Below are 21345 nucleotides of genomic sequence, written 5' to 3'. Positions count from 1 at the left end.
TTAATATAAGCTACAAATGTTGGATGATCTTAATCTTCGTAACCATCCAAGAAGTAAGGTCGAACCAAAATTTTGAAACTGCCCAAGTTTTTAAAAAATCCAACTCTAAAATCTCCTACGTTTTGGATAATCGGGTTGAAATGAAATCAAACTAGTTACACTTTTAGCCTTTAAAAATTTGGCTAGCTTTTACTAATTTCTACCATTTTAATGTCAATTCTTCAATTCATTTTCTTTTACTGGCTTCCAGTCAGAAACAAGAGAACGAAACATGAGCAGTGTTAAACGTAGAATAGATCATATCTATACATAATAAGATAATGACTGATATGATCTATTTTACGTTTAAGAACATTAAGTACATTTAAGAAGCAGAACATTAAGTATTAAATGATACATTTAAGCCCCATTTTCCTTTCAATCTTGCAGGTTGCAGGGCAATGTTTATTGTACATTCAATTGCTTTAATAATGGAGGGAGTGTTAGAAATACCTTAGCGAATTGATTTCCTCAGCCAGCATCACTCTCCATTGGCATGGCTGAAGCTGGGTTCAGATCAGAGAACCTAAAACACCCCAAAAGCCTTTCAGGAAGCTCACATTTTGTTTTCCCTTCAATGAAAAAGGCTATATCAGCTGTCAAGGCTGTGAAGTAATCAAACGCCAGATGAAACATGGCCCTTGCCATGATATTCGATCCCACGTCAATGTCGACTTCGAAAAAGTTGTCCCTTACGATGTATTTACATGAAAGAACTCGCCCAACCACGCAGACTGCTTGGTTCCCAATAGCCTTTTTGACAATCCAAGGGCCTTTGACAATATCAGCAATCAGTTTAAGCCTCGAGTTTCTGAAGTGGTCGTCGCCTTTCAGGAACTGGTCGATTAATGAGCCTTTGACAATCGGCTCTGTCGATACGAAATAAGAAACAAGATTGTAGTTCTGTTTGTTTGGAAGTTGGAGATTAAATGCCCAGATGAAAGGTCTAGGACCTGTAGGAAATGAATCGTTAATCGCCTTCTGAATACGGTTGTTTGGATGGTTCAAGATCTCTCCGATCTTTGCAGAGCTTCTTATCCAGTCGAAACCGAGCGGTTTTAGAATCGATTCGCCAGCAGGAACTTTTGCCTTCGTTGAGAAATACTCGGGTCCTCGCACCAGGAACTTGTCTCCATGAGGAGAATCCCAACAATTTGAATAGTTACCATTTGCACCATAAAGTGGAACATTCCCTCCTGATCTCACTTTCTCAATCCACTCAAGCTCATTTTCACCAGAAGGAGCCATAAGTCATCCTGTAAACAATAACATATATGTATATTTTAACTGTCAAAATCAGAGAAGTACAAAAGGATCTAAAAAAGAGCAAACAATTTAGGCTGAATTACAAAACTAGCATCGACTTCTTGTAACCATGTCAAAAATATCCGATGAAAATTGGGATAAAAAAAAATAGTATGAAGGCGCTTGGGTCTCAATTTCGTTTATGTAACATTCCACGCTACCAGATATTGTCCTCTTTGGGCTTTCTCTTTTGGTTTCTCCCTCAAGGTTTTAAAACGCCTCTAATAGGGAGAGGTTTCCACAGCCTTATAAAGAATGTTTCGTTCTCCTCCCAACCGATGTGAGATCTCACAATCCACCCCCTTTCGGGGCCTAGCGTCCTCGCTGGCACTCGTTCCCTTCTCCAATCGAAGTAGGACTCCCCAATCCACCCCTTTCGAGGCCCAACATCCTTACTGGCACATCTCCCGATATCTAGCTCTCATAAAATTTAGAACAGTCCAAGCCCACCGCTAGCAAGATATTGTCTTCTTTGGACTTTCCCTTTTGGACTTACCCTCAAAGTTTTAAAACGCGTCTGTTAGAGAGGGGTTTTCGCACCCTTATAAACAATGCTTCGGTCTCCTCCCCAACCGCGTTGTGGAATCTTACAGTTTCTAGGCTACCCCACACCTTTCCTAGTCTCACCTTCAACCTAACACTCGCAGATTTTCTAGTCTAAAAATAGTTCGACATGTTTATGAAAAGACAATGATACCATTGTAACTTTTGAAAGAACATGTTTATTTTTTAAATCAAAGACAAGGCTCAAAGTTGTTTTCTGCAACTTAGCCAAGAATGTATGCAAATAGTACTTTTGTTGAGAAGACAAAGGAGGAGAATTCACTGTGATGAAAGAATGGTACAACTTAGGACAGTAGCTAACAGTTCCATCCAATATATATGCGCAATGGAAGAGTTCTAGACGGCATTAATCCCTCAGCTCCCACCTAATTTACAAGAACGCAAGAGCCTCAACCTGGTCTCTAGTAAAACCTTTAACTCCCACCCACCCTATGTTTCTAGTCTGATCTGCAGAACGACATAATTATGCATGTAGAGTAAGCGGAGACTTGAATAATCAATACGAGGAAGATTTGTATCTTAACACTGCCAGATTTCTTTGTCAATTGATCTCAGTAGTGGAGTGAAAAATAACACAGAATTGCCATGAACAAGCGAATGATACTGGAAAACTAAAATCCCCAATTGATCTGATGGCTCATGATGTCTTAACATCTTTGCTAATTTCACAAACAGAAAACTCAATCATGCCTCAAATGACCTATCGAATCACCAAAAGCTTTACATTCAGTAGAAAATTTGACCCAACATGAACAAGAACAGAGTTATAAGTAGACCAAGAATCAGCAATTTTCACCAAAAGCTTTACATTCAGTAGAAAATTTGACCCAACATGAACAAGAACAGAGTTATAAGTAGACCAAGAATCAGCAATTTCTGTTCATGCATTCAGGCAGTTAATGGTCATTCTTACTTCTAACTCAATTCAGTTCATAATCTACACAATGAATCCAAAGTTCGATCAGTCGAAAACTCAATCACTACAAAACAATCAAATCAATCAATATCCACTCAGTTTCATAGTAAGAAATGCAAGTAAAACCTTCCACAATCTCAAACAAATCGAAGCAAACTCATACCTAAGAACACGCAATCGAAGAAACAGGAGAAAAAAACCTCAATCGCGAGCCGCAGAGCAGAAATTCCAGCAATGGATCGATGCTCTGGAAACCCTAATCTTGGAAGAGAATTGAATTTCTACCTTCTTTCTTTATAAGTTCAATCTTCTCGAAATCTCCACACGTTGTTTTCATTGAAATGCTGGAAGATTGAAGAAGAAATGGCCGAATCTGAGAATAGTGTTGTTTCTTCACTTTCAGAGCGTTGGGTAGATTCGTGCTTAGGATTTTGGTGGAAGTTAGCCGCTGCACAATAAAGAACGCATCTCAAGAACTGTTGCGGCCATTGAAGGCTCTGCTGAAGATGAAAAACTCAAACGGCCACAAGCATTAATGACATAACTTTTATGGATAGCAGTTGGTTTACTAATGGCGGTTGATGAATTGAATGTCTACTGACGTATCATAATTCAATTGGTTAACATATATATCGTCCACGTTTAAAGTTTTGAAGGTTTGAGCTATACTAATTTAGGATGGTTAGCTCTCTCACCTGTTCGTCAACTCGAGTATAATAAATGGTAAAGAACGTTTAAAGTTTGAAGGTTTGAGCTATTCTAGTTTAGGACGGCTAGCTCTCTCACCTGTTTGTCAACTCGAGTATAATAAATGGTAAAGACATATATCAACTGTTAAATAAATACGACTCTCCACAATGTTATGATATTGTCCACTTTGAGCAGCATAAGCTCTCATAGTTTTGCTTTGGGCTTCCCCTTATAAACTCATGATCATTCCCTAAATTAGAGTACTTTCATCATCCAACCCCTCCACTAAATCGAGGCTCGACACCTTTTGGGCTTCCCCTTGTAAACCCATAATCATTCCCTAAATTAGGGAACTTTCATCATCCAACACCTCCCCTTAATCGAGGCTCGACTCCTTTTCTTTTGGAGTCCTTTGTTCTATATTTGAGAATTTACCAGCATGACTAAGTTTAGGATATGGCTCTGATACCATGTTCGATAAATATACTCCTTTTTGTTTGGAGTCATTTGTTCAATATTTGAGAATTTACCAATCTATAGCAAGACTAAGTTTAGGGTATGACTCTGATGCCATGTTCGATAAATACACTCCTTTTCGTTTGAAGTCCTTTGTTCGATATTTGACGATTTACCAATCTATAGCACGACTAAGTTTAGGATATGGCTCTGATACCATGTTAGATAAATACGATTCTCTACAATGCTATGATATTGTCCACTTTGAGTATAAGCTCTCGTGACTTTGCTTTGGGCTCACCAAAGAGGCCTTCAAACCAATAGAGAGAATATTCCTGGATTATAAACCCATGATCATTCCCTAAATTAGAAGACGTGAGACTTTCATCATCCAACATCACCGACTAATAAATTAGAGTTTGAAAGCTCACCGATTGCTTTGTCATGTTGAAGTCTCGACATTTCCACGTGTCTAGTTGAGAAATAATTCCAAATATTAATTTCAGGACGATGTTAATTAATATATCGATATAAATGGAGTTTTTTTAATTAAAGATATTTAAAAAAAATTGCGAGAAAATAAATAATTATTCAACAAAATTTAATATAAATAAAAGTATTATTTTATGATTGGTAACATACGTAATAATATATGTAATTTAAGATATTCACTTTTAAAAACTATTTTCACATAAAATGTTTATATTTGTAATTTAAAATTTAAAAGAACAATCAATATCACCAATTTTTAGATAAAATGTGTTTTAAAAAGTTAAAAAAAAAAATTAATTAAAAAAAAATATAAATAGTTTTTATGTGAACTCTAAAAATATTATTAAACTTTTAAAATAATTTAAAATTACCTTTTTTAACTCTTAAAAAAATATTTTAAAATATTTTAAATTTTTAAAATTTTTGTTTAATACTCTTTTAACAGAAATTATTCAAAAACTTCAAAAATACATTTAAACTTTTTTAAAATTTTTAAAAAATACCATATTTCAAAAATACTCGTGAACTTTCCAAAATAACGTTAAGAAGAGATAATCTATGAGGTGTTGATAGACGGTTTTTGTCTATATATATTAACGATATAAATTTTTTAAATTTTTTTATAAAGGTAAAAGTGGTTAATACTGTTTTAAAATTTCATCGGTATTTTCTAAACGTGACATTAAAAAAGAATGATATTAATTAAACTTTTCAAAATTAAAAGTATTTTTTAAACAAAGTATTATCGGTTTCCTTCCAAAATTAAGAGATGAACTAACTTATAGTAATGCATGTTGAAGATAATTCCTTACACGAATATTCGGGTTCTGTTTAGTTTTAACCAATAGAATAGAGATGAACTTGAGAGAATACACGTTGGCGATGATTTCAAGTTCGGTTTAGGAATGTATATCCCGAAACCAAAACGTAAAATATGACCAAATTTAGGATCCAAATTTAAAAATAATGGATTTTTTTTTTTTTCGAATTGGGTCGAGCTATTGGGCTACATTTGGGCTTGGCTAAAGTTATAAGGCCATGATATATATATATATATATATATATATATATATATATATATATATATATATATATATTACTAAATTAATAAAAATACTCTTTAATTTTATTGGTACATGTTATGTAATAAAGATATTTTATTTCAAAAAACCAAAAAATAAATAATTACTAAATAAATTAAATATTAATATCAATTTTACAAAACATAAATGTAAATAAGAGAGTAAAACTATGAAGAAATTTGTAAAAAAAAGTAACAAGTCAAAAATAAATAAATAAATAAATAACATAAATGAAATTGACTAACTACAGAGACGAGAATGAGATTTTCAAATTGCTCGATATGTTAGAATTATTAAAAAAAAACCCAACGATCCAAAAAATCTGATCAATTCAATTCAATTCAATACGTACAACTTAATTTAAATTATAAATTTATTTAGATTGAATTGTATTTAAATTAATAAAAGTTCTGTAAATTAAATTAATTTTGGGATTGTCGTAAAACTAACTTATTTAATTTAAAATAAAATTTAAAATATATATTAAAATTGAGTTGCAAATTTTAATTAAATGTTTAAAAATAATGACACAAATATTTTACGAACTAACCTTTTATTTTTATTAAAATAAAAATCTAAAAAATGATCCGAACAATCTGAACCCATAGGCAGCGGAATGGTGAGGAGAGAGAAAATTGGTGTGAAAGGGTATGAAAAATGGAGAGAAGAAAGAGTGAAGCCTCCAGTGTAACAGTGTTTTTATAAAGTCAAACTGACAAAAACATCAAACTCTCCCATGGAACATAAACAACAATAGTATTTGTTACCCACAAAACATCATTAAAAATGTCAAAAATTTTCAAACAAAAAAACAAGTAAGACTTCTTAGATTATAAGTTATTGTTCTTCGTCAAGCTTGCTAATGGAAAACGGACTTCATAAAATGGGCGATTGTAGATAATGTTTTATAACAACATGTTTTTTCTTTTCTTAATGTATCATAAATTGCTCGATTTGATTCTATTTAAAAGTATGGTTGTTAACAAATATAGTCTATTTTAGCTGGATACGTATCGTCGTCTGTCTCACCGTTTTAAAACGTATCTACTAGGAAGAGATTTCCACACTACTCTTATAAGAAATGTTTGATTCTTCTCTCCAATCTGTGAGATCTCACAATCCACCCCTCTTGGAGGCTTAGCGTCCTCGTTGACACACCACTTGGTGTTTAGCTCTGATACCATTTGTAACAGCTCAAGTTCACTGCTAACATATATTGTCTGATTTTAAGTCTTACGGTTATAAAATGCGTCTGTTAAGGAGATTTTTTCACACTCTTATAAAGAATGCTTCGTTCTCCTCTCCAACCGATGTGAGATCTTACACTAAGACATTTGTCTAAGGAAAAAGTCTTTGCAACGGTTAGAGAGGCAGTCGTAGAGGTGTGAAGACTATCGTTTCATCTATCTATTCATTCCTTAAAGATCTTCTACCGTTAGACAACCACGGTTTAAAGATTTTGATATTCAGTGGCAAAGACATTTGAACGAGACTTTAGTCATCTTTAAATATTAATTCATATAATTTTAAATATCAATAATTAAAATATAAAGGATTAGATTAAAAAAATTTAAATTGAATAAATATCCCATAAATGAAAATGCCACGTCATAGACACGTGTACTGCTACATATTAGTACGTAATGTTGTTGGTCCGAATTCTGTCCATTTTATTTGGTCAGACTTCGACACATAAGAACCTTTTAAATTAATGAAAAAAAAAAAGTCCACGTGGTAAATCATTTCACAAATGTTAAAAAGGGGGGGAAAAGTTACGTCCCCGGCTCATAAATTCTATAAAAATATGGGGTCCTCCTGTAATTAATGTGAAACTTTTGGGCTCCTTTGCAACTTTTAAATAAAATCCCTTCTCACGTTTTAATTTTGTAATTTTCAATCTACCGTCCACTCTCCTACTTACGTAGGGTGAAAACATAAACAACATAAAAAATAAAGACTAAAATGAAATAAATGAACTATCAAACTATCAATCGAAGGATAGATCGGGTTAAGATATTATACATCTATTCTAACCGTAAGTCGTCCGACAATACTCTACATCTTCATATTGGTGAACGTAAAAAAGTAATTTCTTTAAGTTTTTACGTTTTTTAATTATAGACAAATTTATAATCCTGTAATAGCATAAACATACTGCTAGTAGATATTGTTCGCTTTAGCACGTTACGTATCGTCGTCAATCTCATGGTTTTAAAATGCGTTTACTAGGGAGAAGTTTCCACACCCTTATAAGGAATGTTTTGTTCCTCTCTTCAACCGACATGGGATCTCACAATCCACCCCCTTAGGGCCCAAGCATGACCATGACACTTAGCGTCTTCGCTGGGTTACCGCCCATTGTCTGGCTCTGATACCATTCATAACAGTCCAAACCCATTGCAGATATTGTCCGTTTTTGTCTGTTACGTATCGCCGTCAGCCTCATGGTCTTAAAATGTGTCTACTAGGGAGAGGTTTCTACACCCTTATAAGGAATGCTTCGTTCTTCTCTCCAACAGATGTGGGATCTCACAATCTATCCCCTTGGGGTCAGCATCTTTGGTGTCTAACTTCGATATCATTTGTAACAGCGCAAACCCACTGCAGATATTGTCCGTTTTGGCCTGTTACGTAACGCCATCAGCCTCACGGTTTTAAAACGCATCTACTAGGGAGAGGTTTCTACACCCTTATAAGGAATGCTTCGTTCTTCTCTCCAACAGATGTGAGATCTCACAATCTATCCCCTTAGGGCCAGCATCCTTGGTGTCTGACTCCGATACCATTTGTAATAGTGCAAACCCACTGCAACTTTGGCTCGTTATTTATTACCATCAGCCTTACGATTTTAAAACATGTCTACTAGAAGTGGTTTTCACACTCAAATAAGTAATGTTTCGTTCCTCTCTCTAACCTATGTGAGATCTTACAAACCTAACAATTAAATACTGATACGTAAAAGGTGACAACAATCAAAAGTCAAACTTAATTGTAAGACTATTTTGATAATTTGAAAGTCAAGTAGAAGAAGGAAATCATCACTTAGTCAAAAGCTTTGAACACACACACCACACCACACACACACACACACACGTTTTGTGTAATAAAGACCAATCATGTTGGGAAAAAGAAACAAGACAACTTAACAACACTTCATTGTTTTCGTGTTGATCTCTTAGTAGCATGTCGTGGTCCTTTTGCATTTCGACAAACCCCATCACATCTTGTTATCTTCATTGTTAGCAAACAAATATGTAATTATTTTTCCTTACTAAATTTGCCTCATAACATTGTGACAACAACATTTTATTGTCTTGTAACAAGAATTCGCGTGGGGCCGCCACGTCTCACTCTGTTTCTAGGGTTCTTTAGGGTTCTTTCATCTATTTACACATGAAAAACGAGAAATTTAAAATAAAATATCTCGAAACCCATTTGGATCTCATTCGATAACCCTTTGACGTAAGTTTCGTTTAAAAGTTAAATATATATTAACTACCCATGGTTAAAAAACACATTTGAATTTTAACCACAATTTTAAAAATAATATTTAAGTTTTCAAAAATTTTATATATATATTTATTGATCGAAACTTTGACTTATTTTATTTAACACGTGTTTTTAAAGATAGGCGATAAAAGAACAAAAAACAGATATCGAACCACTTACATTTTAAATTTAATTTTAAAAAATAAAAATCTAAATGATTATCGAAAATAAAGCTTATAAATATTTAATATTCCTGAATTTTTTTTCGAGTCTCTTAATATTTTCAAAATTAATAAAAATATATATTTTTATTAATTTTTTTTTCTAGAATTGGGCAAAAATAAAAATTAATGAAAAGAAATTTATTTTTAATTTTTAATTTTTGGTTTATAAATAAACAACTACGTTTGGTAACCCATCCATATTTATGTTTTTAAAAATGAAAAACGTTTTTTTTTTCTTTTTTTAATATAAAAAATCTAAAAATAAAGATATTTGGATTTTAAACCTTTTTTAAAATAAAAAACTTAACCGGACATTGAACCTGGTTGCGTAATCGTGGTTGGTAGACAACATTTATTTTATTTATTTTGATTTTATCTCAACCTTTATCTTTATTTTATTTTATATCATAATTTTAATATTTTCTTAATTTTATTCAAATAAATTATATTATATTCATCCATATTTCTTTTATTAAATTAATAAAAATACTTCCAAATTTTACATTTTCAAAAATAAAAAATAATTTTAAGAAAAATTCAAAAATATTCGATAAAAAAATCATTAAATTTATTAAAAATAAACATTTTATATATATATACTCTCGTCATGATTTCCGTTCATATATTGACACAAACTGTTATAATTTCATGGGTATTTGTAAATAAAATACTCACCATGTATTATTTTGAGTTGTTTTAAAAAGTTAAAAGATATTAATGAAATAGTTTCGAGTATCAATTAATTTTTTTTATTTATAAAATTTGAAATTTATTAAAAAGACATTTTAAAAATTTACGAGTCATGGATCAAACAGACATAAATTTGGAACGTTACGAGTAATAAAAATAATAATAATAAAAAAAAATAAAATTATGCATGTGATATTAAAAAAAGCAGCAAAATGGACAAGGGTATGTAGGATGAAATGTCACATTTTTTTGGCCTGGAATTGTGTGAGGCTTTATGTGGAAAGTACTCTAAAACTGGAAAAAGGAAACAACATTGGACGGCTGATGGCTGAGGATAATGGACGGTCGAGGATGTTCGAATGTTCCAGGAAGCTGTCTGGTTTGGTTGTTTTATTTCCAATTTATTTTATTTAGTTGGATAAAAAGATCATCTTTTTGCCTTTTTTGGATACACACACACGCACACTCACTCCAATCTCAAACCGTGTTGGCTTTCAAACCCTAATCCAAAACCCTAATCCCACATGTCACTCCGTTAATATTTCCACTCGATCTCTTTTTTTTTTTTGGTACGAGTGATGGAAGAATTCTTGTTTAAACCGAGAGTTAATGAGGAGGTGGTGATAAAGCTAAATAGATTTCTCGTTGCTGTCTCTAACCTCGTTGTTGGCCTCGTGAATTTTAAAAAATTTCATCAGCACTTCTGTTGTTGAACATAAAAAAAACCATTTTTAGTCGCCCCCATGAGCTGTACATGGTGAAGAGTAAGAATTCTAACGGTTCAAGCTCACTGCTAGTAGATATTGTCTGTTTTGGTTTGTTACGTATTGCTATCAATCTCACAGTTTTAAAATGCGTCTACTAGGGTAATGTTTCCATACCCTTATAAGGAATGTTTCGTTCTCCTCTCAAATCAATGTGAGATCTCACAATTCATATCATTGGGAACTCAACGTCTAGCTCATGTCCAGAATTTGAAATTTAGATTTAACACCTGATAACTGCAACATTCCTATATGACATGGTCACGTTACTTACTTTTTACTTTTAAGATTGAAGACTATCTTTACAAACTAACACGGAGCCTTCTAGCATGATTTGTCTTCACTCATATGCATTCTGGGAAAATTCCCGGAACCCAACATAGAATTGCTCAAAACAAAGCACACTTAGCTATGAAGTTTCTTAGTTATTCTATCCTCGAGATCCCTCTCATTCAAATGTGGTCTCGGTTCATTCATATACACCTCTTTTACTCAGATATCACATTTACAAATCCACCGAACATAAAATTGAAAGTTCAGAGTGTAATAATCTCATAAACATCAATTTTATAATTTAACTTTTTATTTAATTATTTCGAAAATGTATGGCTATGGTTGTTTTAATTTTCTTTGGTCTTTTAAGAGAATTTGACAACAGATTAAATGTGTCGTGAACAACTATTTTTAAAAGTCAAACTTTTAAAAAAAGTCAACTAAAAGATTTAATTTTTAAAAAATCTTGTCTCTTTAATTCCTTAATTTTTCTAAGGATTAATATTTCACAACTTAATAAACATTACCATAGGTGTTAAAAAAAATTCAACCATAATCATCGTTTTTACACCATAGCAGACATCTTATTTACTAGTTCGATCTTTGAGATAATAATTTTAATATTTTATCCACCGAACTGTATTTAAATTATAACAGCTTAAGCCTACCGTCAGTAGATATTGTTCGTTTTAGCTTGTTATGTATAGCTGTCAACCTCACAATTTTGAACTAAAATAGACAATAACTGCTAAAAACAGCTAACGATTATTGTTCGAGGACGCAAGAAATTTACTAGATTTTGTTGTTCCAAATGACATTCTTTCATTGTACCAACTTCTCATTAAAAGATGTGAAACACGACATTTAAATATTGAATTCAAATTCGAAGAATTGAAATTCGATTGTTTTGTGTTATTTTCTTTTAGCTTGCATTAAATTCAACTTTTAAAATTTGTGTGAAGTTTGACTAGTCAAAGACATTACCAATTTATCTATTATATATTATACACACAAATAATTTTCCACGTTTAATTAATATCGCAATATAGCTAAATTAAAAAAAATATCCTTAATTAAAAAAAAAAACATTTCAAAATGACCCTTTTAAGTAAACGTTTAAAATTTGAGATAAGATTGGAGAACAGTGTGATAATGACCAAGAACGGATGATGATCTAAATTTCAGGTTTAAATCACCACCACACTGATCTAATCTCAATTTCTATTCAAAATATTAAAGGGTTTCTTGTGCAATAATAGTTTTGATCTATACAAGAAGTTGATAGACGTTGCATCTCTCGAGACCACCGAAATCCTCACAAATATATATGATATGCTCGTTGAAGATCATTAAAGTTAGACTCGAGATAAAGACGTCATCTTAAGCATTCAAAAACATATAATTATTTGAAATTATCATCACTTATGACTATAAGAAGAAGAAGAAGAACCTAACAATAGAAGGGCTGCCTTGGTTCTTAACCTAACTTTGGCACTAAGAACACTAAAAAGCACACGAAAACAAAGAGAACCCTCTTCAAAGTTGAGGTAATAAGGCTATTTAAACAATTGACAAGTTGAAAGGCTAAGTTATTGGGGTTTAGGGAATATAAAATATAAGAGGCAAAGACTTGGAGGGGTCTAGGTTCAATGAAAAAGTAGACCAAAATGAGTTCAATTAAGGTGCCAAAGGGTTCAAAAATGGAGACTTTTGGTTATATTATGTGAACAAAACTATAGCATCAAATTCTAAGCCAATAATCTTTCTTCAATTTGACCTAAAAGTTTGCTTTTTTTGTTCTTGCTCTCACTTTGATTCCCTACTTTTCCTCTCGTTCTCAATCTCGATCTGTTCTCTCTTGTCTGTCTTTGTAGTCGCCCATCAAACCCTAACTCGAAGAGATTGGTAAGGTGCTGAATGGAACCGTTATTAGAAAATCGATATGAGAACTGATGAGTTTAAAGTAGATTTTAAAAAACGAAGGATAAAAGAAACGGTTTAGGTATCCATCAAGGAGGAGTTTAGTTGGATGAGAATAAACATAACTCGGGAGCTTATTCTTAGATATTTTAAATAAAATTTCCGACCTTGAAGTTAGCTCGGGAGCTTGAAAGAATAATTTTTTAAAATTTCAAATTGCTGGCACACACAAAAAAAATAAATATATAAAAAAAAAAAAACCCACATTGGTTTTAAATTACAAATTTCTTTTTTATTTTAGAAAAGTTCAAACTTTTGAATTATGATAAGCAAATGTTCATCTCTCACCTAATCAAAATGGTCAAATGAACACACAACCAAAATGGAGGGTTGTTTGCAATGTTCCCAACAAAATCCTTAGTTTTTCCAAAGTTGTAAGTTTGGTCATGTTGGAGGAAAATGTCAAGGTTGTGAGATCTCACATTGGTTGGAGACAAGAACGAAACATTCTTTATAAGAGTGTAGAAATCTTTCTCGAGCAGATGCGTTTTAAAACTGTGAGGTTGACCAAAATATATAACGGGACAAAGTAAACAATATCTACTAACGGTGAGCTTGAACTATTATAAGGGTCATCACGTATCAACATCTGATAGGCCCGACATTCTCATACGACATGGACAAGTCACGGGAAGTCAGATATAAAATTATCCGTTAAATAAGAAAATAAAATATGAAAGTTTGTGTGTGTATTTGATGGTGGGTACGAAAAGCAAATGAATGAAGGTCAAAGAACAGCAACCAAGAGGAATTAAATGGGTGAGATTGTGTGTGAAAATGAATAGTGTAAATTGTTCTAAAAGATGGAGATGACCCACATGCATCATCATATTAGGTAATAAACTCTTATAATAATAATGCCAAAAGGCTTCATCCATAAACCCTTTTTCTCTATGTAAAAGCAAAACTTTGCCATATATTCACACAAGACTTCGGATTGATGGAGGAACGTACCGTCCACGAAAGAGCGTATGAACTCACTTCGCGGGTTTGTATACGTATTTTTTAGGTCTGATTATGGATAACATAGGCTCGTGCTGTTGAAAACCAACGAAAAAGAAAAGAGTGTGTATAATATCGTGGTGGACGTGTCTATGGTAACAAATTAGAGTGTGTATAATATCGTGGAATGCTCAGAGGTTGCAACAACTCCCACGTCCTTTGTCTCGGTTCCTTAACCTATCGACAAACCGAACATTTACTCATGAACTTTGCTATATCTTTCTTCATGGTGCATTATGAGCTTCTATTAGTATTTCATACCTCGACTCATCAACTACTAATAAACATCAACGTGCTTAACAAAGAAGTTCGTTGTCTTTGAATCGATATAATTTATCAAGAATTTGTCACACGACTTTCCCTATTTAACCCATAAGTTATTTACTAATACTGCCCTTCTAAATAACAAGTCACCTCTCATCGTCCATTGGGGAAGTGTTTTGGGTGGCTAGTGTCCCAGTCATGCTCGTCCAGGGTGTGTTGTCCGTGGCTGCATGCCCATACTACGCCAAACCCTTTATTTGATTTGTATTTGTCTTATTATTGTATTTTCTGTTGGTATAACTATTCAACGAAATCATGTCTAGGTCTGCCAAACCTAAATCGCCCCAAAATATATTATAAGGGGATGCGACCAATCGTCAACTCCTTCCACCTAGATTTTGTATGACCATTCGACGAAATCATGTCTATGTCTGCCAAACCTAAATTGCCTCAAAATGTACTGTAGGGAGATACGACTAGTTGTCAATTTTTCCCGCCTGAATTATATAATATTTAAGCTACGATGTTTCTTTCTTTGCTTATAGCCATACAACGACTTTGTTTCTTTCAAACTCTTTTCAAAAATCTCTCTACCCCATTTTCTAAAACTTTTTTCTTAAACCGGGGTCAGAGGCTTGAGCATAAGTTGCTTAGCCGTAGACGACGCGAAACCAAATTGGCTTGACTCACTCGATATTGGGAGTGAGTGTCGCCAATATACTTCATCCGAATCATTTTTACTTTGTTCGATAAAAAACCTCATCTCACTTTATCCACATCCCAAACGACCCTACATATTTAGAAGACAACATAGTACTATGACAGACCATTCCCCACCTTTACAAGTCAGCTGCCAGCACTGTTTAGCTAGCATACTATGGCAAACCTCCAAATCTTTGAAGCCAAGCTCCCATCTCCTTAGCCGTTCTACGTTCTTACTCGTTAACTCGTTTCTCTCTTTCGTATTTTATTTCAATATTCAATTTATTTTTTACCTAACATAGTGGTCGTCTTCTAAAAGTAGAGGCCTCCGGTCAAATATGAGAGATATTCAATTCATTGTATTCTTCTTTTAAGCGGATCTGTCAATTTATACTAAAGACTAGAAATTTAAACACATTGATTACACTCGTTTTCATCCTTCGCTTCATGGGGCCTGTCCCTCAATGTGGTCAGTATTTCATAATGTTTGCATTTTCGACACTTTTGATTTGATCACGGGAGGAATCCGTTTAAAGTTTGTACTAAAAGTGCAAAATTTATGATTATAAATAAGAAAAGCACTTTTAAAGCACAATCTTAGTGTTAAAAAATAACATAAAATAAAAGGGAAAGAAAGAATGGGAGGGATATGGATACATCGAAGTTGTGAAATTTGACTAAAAAGAAAGAAACTTTAGAAGATATCACTAAATCTCAAGCTCCACCGCGTTTGGCAAATGCTACTCACTCATCAAGTGAATTACATGTGAAAATTAAGGAATCCATTTAAACTTTTATTTATTAGCACATTTTTTTAAAATTATGAGATTAATTAAACGTTAAAGGTTTTTTCGATTTCTGAAAACTAGGTCGGTTTCATCTTGTGAGATCCCATATCAGTTGAAGAAGAGAACGAAACGTTCTTTGTAAAAGTGTGGTAACCTCTTCTTAGTAAACACGTTTTTAAATCATGAGGCTGATAGCGTTACGTAATAAGCTAAAACGGACTATTTATTAGTGGTGGGTTTGGACTTTGGGTTTCATTTCTTTATTATGGTTTTTTTTTTTTAAATTTTTTTGTTTATTATAGTTTTTACTTTCTTTGAACCAAGTCTCAAAAACAAAAACAAGTTTCCTTAAAGTAAACAATATCTTTAATGGTTGATTCAAGACAAGAACTCGAAAGCTGATGGCTCAACCATATCGTTGCGTATCGCACCTTACCACAATATGTCATACACAACATCTCGAGTGTCTTATTTATTGAGAGGCAAAAGAGAAGACTTTGGAGTTAACTATGAGCAGTGGAGAAAAAAAAAAACATGTTTTTCATTGATTTCTAACTCTGGTTCTGAAGTTCATTGAGATTCACTACAAGTCATTATGCGTATTAGTGCCTTCCTGTATTATATTGCTTCGATCAGTTTCTACCCTCATCAACTCCTACGTTGTACACACCCACGAGCTCGCACTTAATTTACCAAAAGACCCAGTACCAAAATTCTATATTTGAGCAAACAGTGAATGACCCGAATATTTTTGTAGCTCAATCATGATCTACGAACTCTCAGTCCTACCATATCAATATGTTTTGACCGATGTAATCGTTTTTTCGAGTGAAAAGAAAGAAAAGCACACACTAAACCCGATCCAAATAGGGTTGACTTTGAAGCTAAAAGTAAAAGATGTTATTGTTGATGGGTTATAAAAATAAGAGAAAATGAAATGAAAATAATAGAAGAAGAACCGTCCAAAATAAGAATGAATTGAAGTTGTTATGTGCAGTCTTAGTATTATTAATAAAATGGACTGTGAAATGGAAACCACGAAGCCGCGTTGAAAAGTCACGTGCTCCGCGGCGAGTTGGATTTTAAACAATTTCAATTCCTCGCCTCTCTTTAACTCACACCCTACCACTCACTACACCCACCCCCCACATTTTATTTCTCTTCGCACCCACACCCACGCGCTCTCTTTTACCCTATATCTCCACGTGCCCTTTTTATTTTTATTTTTATTTTTATTTTTATTTTATTTTTATTTTTGTTTTTCTCTTTACCAATAAATTCAATTTTTATTAAAATCCACTCATCATTTTCTCCCCCACCAATCATATCACTCTCCCTTTCTATACTTTTATTAAATAAATAAAATTTAATAATTATAACCCGAGCTGAAATCAGTCTCGTGTTAGTTTAGAATGTTCGTGTGGTAAAATTACGAAACTACCCCTTTAACATATACTTTGAATTAAATTAAAAATATTTGTTTTGATAGAATTAAAGAAATTATTATGTTAATTATTTTGAGTCAACCATAATGGACCAAGCCTAATTAAATATTTGTTTTTTTTTTTTAAATAATAAAATGTTTATTCATTTTGGGTCAGTTCTTTAGCCGCAACAGAGATCCCAAACCTCATGGTTTTGTAAGGAACCGACCAAATAAAATATTATTAATTTCTCAGAAAAATAAATAATTATTTTTTATTTTTTATATTTTAATTTCTTAGTCAAAACGCTTGCCAAACATATGCCTTTTCACTTTTCTTTTCAATTTTATTTTTTTCTATAAATATCTCTCTCTCCCTTTTGGAGTCTCCTTCTTCCTTTGAGAAACTCATATCCTTCTCTCTCCTCCTCTTCTTCTTCTCTCTCTAATGGCTACAACAACTTTGAAGCTCAATCTTAATATCAACCATGTCACATTTTCCGACACGACTCGACCCGTGTCTCATTCTTTTGGACAAGTTTCGCTTCCTAGAAAATCCGATCATGTTTCGTCCACGTCTCGACGTTCGGTTTCTTCTTCTTCTTCCTCTTCGGTTTTAGTACCGTTGATTGATATGTTTTCTTCTTCTTCTTCTTCTACCTCGGCCGCTGTTGCCATGGTTCATAAGGTGGCTGGTTTGGCGCGCTTGTGGCGACAAATTCATGGCTGCAATGATTGGGAACATCTCGTCGAACCGACACTTCATCCGCTTCTTCGATGTGAAGTTATTCGGTATGGTGAGTTTGTGACGGCTTGTTATAAAGCTTTTGATCTTGATCCCAACTCCAAACGGTACTTGACTTGCAAATTTGGGAAGAAGAGTTTGTTGAAGGAAGTGGGGTTGGAGAGTTCAGGGTATGAGGTGACTAAATATATATATGCTACCCCACCGGATATCAACATTCCTCCTATTCAAAACTCGCCTCCGTCTTGTGGCCGGTGGATCGGGTATGTCGCTGTCTCCTCCGATGAAACTAGCAAGAGACTAGGGCGACGAGATGTCGTCATCACTTTTCGTGGTACCGTCACGAATTCTGAGTGGATTGCTAATCTCATGAGCTCGCTTACGCCTGCCCGCCTCGATCCCCATAATCATCGGCCTGATGTCAAGGTTTGTTAATCTAATCATTCCATCCAAAAGTTTTAATTTCTTACTCTTATCCCACATTAGTTAGAGAGGGGAACGAAACATTCCTTTTAAAGGTGTGAAAACTTCTCTCTAGCAAACACATTTTAAAAACCTGGAAGGGAAGCTCGGAAGGAAAAACCTAAAAAGGACAATATCTGCTAGCGGTGGGTTTGGGCTGTTACAAATGGTATCAGAGCCAGTTACCGGGCAGTGTGCCAACGAAGACTCTGGGCTCACGAGAGGGAAACGAAGCATTCCTTATAAGGGTGTGAAAATTTCTCCCTAGCAAACACGTTTTAAAAACCTTGAGGGAAAACCCAAAAAAGGACAATATCTGTTAATCGTGGGTTTGAACGGTTACACGTACCCTCTTTTACCACAATTTAAAGATCAACCCAAGACCCAAAAACAAAAAATTTGCTCTTAACATGAAACGAAAAGTTCATAATCAACCGCTCAAAACCTAATATCTTACGGTAAACTCTTACCTTTTTTCAGGTCGAATCAGGGTTTTTAACACTCTACACATGCGAAGAAACGAGCACGAAGTTCGGCCTAGAGAGCTGCCGAGAGCAGCTCCTCTCGGAGATCTCGAGGCTACTAAACAAGTACAAAAGTGAAGAAGTAAGCATAACCATGGCAGGGCATAGCATGGGGAGTGCATTAGCTCTTCTCTTAGCATATGACATAGCCGAGCTAGGGTTAAACAAAAGAACAAACAAGGAAGTGGTACCCGTTTCAGTGTTCTCCTTTGGAGGTCCAAGAGTTGGTAACTCAAGATTCAAACAAAGATGTGAAGAATTAGGAGTCAAAGTATTGAGAGTTGTGAATGTGAACGATCCCATCACAAAAATGCCAGGCGTTTTTGGAGGCTATGAACATGTTGGTGTTGAATTGGTTCTTGATTTCTTCAACATGCAAAACCCTTCATGTGTTCATGATTTGGAGACTTACATAAGCTTGCTAAGATACCCAAAAGAAGAACATCAAGAACATGATGATGATGATCATCATCATCATCATAATGGAAGAAGAAAAGCTATTAATGGTGGTGATTTCATCAACAAAGCTATGGAGTTTTTGAGCTTCAACATGTTTCCATGGCGGAATCCAATGAATTATTTGAGTCAATCACAAAATTAGGGTTTAAGAAAGTCAACCCAACAAAAACACGATGAACTCCTCAGCCTTTGACTATTTTTTCCCTCTTAGGTAGAGGTGAGATTCATAGATATATCATAACCAAAACTTGTACATTTTTTTTTTGGATCATTTGTTTCATATGATGTATAGCAAAAACAATACCAAACAAAGGAAACAAATGAATTTATTGTTCTAATTCATACGTAATCCACACGTTGACTATAGAAAAACGATATCTTTTTGACTAAAATGATTCTGATCTCACGTGTTTTTATTGCAGGTCGTCGATCTTATATCTGTATGTACGGCTCACCCCGTTAAAAGGGGTTACTACTCAACATTTTTCAAAACAAGACGAGTGGTGGTAGTTGTTGTTGAACGTGGTATGAAGTGAAAGTCAACATAACTTCCACGTTCATGTTATTTATTGTCGTGAATTTACTTTAACAACTTGTCATGTATAAATTGATGTTATCCATTTAACCCGTTTATGTTATAAGAACAAAAAAAAAAGTTAGTATAATAAATAAGGTATGAAAATTTGAACGTCTGACCTCAGAAATGAGTACACGTCAATTACCACTTAGTCTTATTTATTGACCGTAAAGGAGGGATTTGATTAGCCAACCTAAAGACTTAGCCAAAGTGTTTATTAGGTGACATGCATGTATATGAGTAAATGGGGCAATGTGAAGGTTTTAATCATGACAATCTTTTGATATGGTCATAATTAGTTCAAGAACCATTTAGGGTTTGGACGTGCCATTGAAGTCGCAGCCTTGAGCTTTATTACTTCATTTTCAAGAGGAAAAAACAAAGTTCGGGTTGTTCTTCGGGTTCGTTTCGTTTCGATCTTTATACATATGATTTGTTGTTCGGTGAGCTAACTATCTCAAATTGCTTGAATTAGGGTTTGTTTTTAAAACGTTTAGAAAATCAATCCAAACAAACCTTTAGCCAATTATGATACCGAATCGTATCTCTTGGAGAGAGTTGCAAAATCTCTCTCTTTGACTCGGGACGTTCCACCACTCTAACTAATTTGGATGTAGCTAAATCAGTAAAGAGACAAGATCTCTTATGTTGGAAAAGAAAGCCAAGTGCTAACGTGCAGCTCCCATTCTTCATCCGAACATTCTGGAATCATTCAAATTAAGTAGAGAATTCTCCGGTTTGATTTTTTTTTAAGGGTTATGAAGATTTTTCGATCGTTTTTTTTTTTAATTTCTTTCGCGGCAAGTAACATAATTTTATTTATTTATTTATTTATTTATTATATAATGTCACTTTTTCTCCTATTTTTAATTTCTTAAATATTTTATTTGTTTTAATAATAATTTAATAATTAATTTATATTTAAAAACAATGGTTTCAAAATTCTAGTCAAAATTTAAGACTCTCACATTTTTTATTTTCTTTATAATTTTAGGTTGGTATTAGGTTATTGATTAGGATAGAAATGAAATTAATAATTTCAAATATATGTCAAAATAAATCATATTTTACTTGAAAAATGTAAAAATTAATTTATAATTGACTAGCTGTAATTTTGGAACATTTCACTTTTGTTCATATTGAAAATTTGTCCTTATAAAAAATTAATAAATTTAATAAATTCTTCATTATAAGCTTTAGAAGAAAAATGATTCAAAAAAGAATCTATATATATATATATATGTATGTATGTATGTATATGTATAAATATCAAAATGTCAAACCAAAAATTAATAATAATTTTAAATTTATTTTATGGAAATAAAAATTTGAGAAAGCTACATTCTTTTTTTTTTTTTTAATTAATTTTGACTAGACTTTTAAGAACATCTTTACATGTACATCACAAAGTAGGAAGAATAAAGTGGTCGGAAAC

General features: G+C 33.3%; 2 protein-coding genes across 5 annotated transcripts; one reads left to right on the top strand and one right to left on the bottom strand.

The window, feature by feature from the left end:
• Positions 1–363: 363 nt before the first annotated feature.
• On the bottom strand, positions 364–3387 carry LOC111789838 (protein ENHANCED DISEASE RESISTANCE 2-like). 4 transcript variants are annotated; one of them, XM_087122016.1, is made up of 3 exons: positions 2988–3387; positions 993–1295; positions 364–908 (listed from the first exon to the last, which is right to left on the bottom strand). In XM_087122016.1, the coding sequence occupies exons 2-3, from the start codon at positions 1285–1287 to the stop codon at positions 511–513; spliced, it is 693 nt and encodes a 230-aa protein (XP_086978142.1). In that variant the 5' UTR covers positions 1288–1295; positions 2988–3387; the 3' UTR covers positions 364–510. The 4 variants fall into 4 exon arrangements, with proteins under 4 accessions (XP_086978142.1, XP_023526314.2, XP_023526311.2 ...); XM_023670546.2 differs by having other exon boundaries at positions 364–1295; positions 3110–3377; XM_023670543.2 differs by having other exon boundaries at positions 364–1295; positions 3025–3374.
• A 14173-nt stretch (positions 3388–17560) lies between these two features.
• On the top strand, positions 17561–19580 carry LOC111790280 (phospholipase A1-Ialpha2, chloroplastic-like). The gene is made up of 2 exons (XM_023671144.2): positions 17561–18314; positions 18831–19580. The coding sequence occupies exons 1-2, from the start codon at positions 17592–17594 to the stop codon at positions 19473–19475; spliced, it is 1368 nt and encodes a 455-aa protein (XP_023526912.2). The 5' UTR covers positions 17561–17591; the 3' UTR covers positions 19476–19580.
• The last annotated feature ends 1765 nt before the right edge of the window (positions 19581–21345 follow it).

Source organism: Cucurbita pepo, chromosome 3, assembly GCF_057944985.1.
Source record: "Cucurbita pepo subsp. pepo isolate OVF chromosome 3, ASM5794498v1, whole genome shotgun sequence".
Classification (NCBI taxonomy): domain Eukaryota; kingdom Viridiplantae; phylum Streptophyta; class Magnoliopsida; order Cucurbitales; family Cucurbitaceae; genus Cucurbita; species Cucurbita pepo.
This window is presented reverse-complemented; position numbering and strand designations above follow the sequence as displayed.

Bases quoted from the DNA above. Each gene is read 5' to 3' on its own strand.
- LOC111789838 (XM_023670546.2), bottom strand. From the start codon at position 1,287: ATGGCTCCTTCTGGTGAAAATGAGCTTGAGTGGATTGAGAAAGTGAGA.
- LOC111790280 (XM_023671144.2), top strand. From the start codon at position 17,592: ATGGCTACAACAACTTTGAAGCTCAATCTTAATATCAACCATGTCACA. The intron at 18,315-18,830 runs GTTTGTTAATCT...ACCTTTTTTCAG, and splicing joins ATCATCGGCCTGATGTCAAG to GTCGAATCAGGGTTTTTAAC.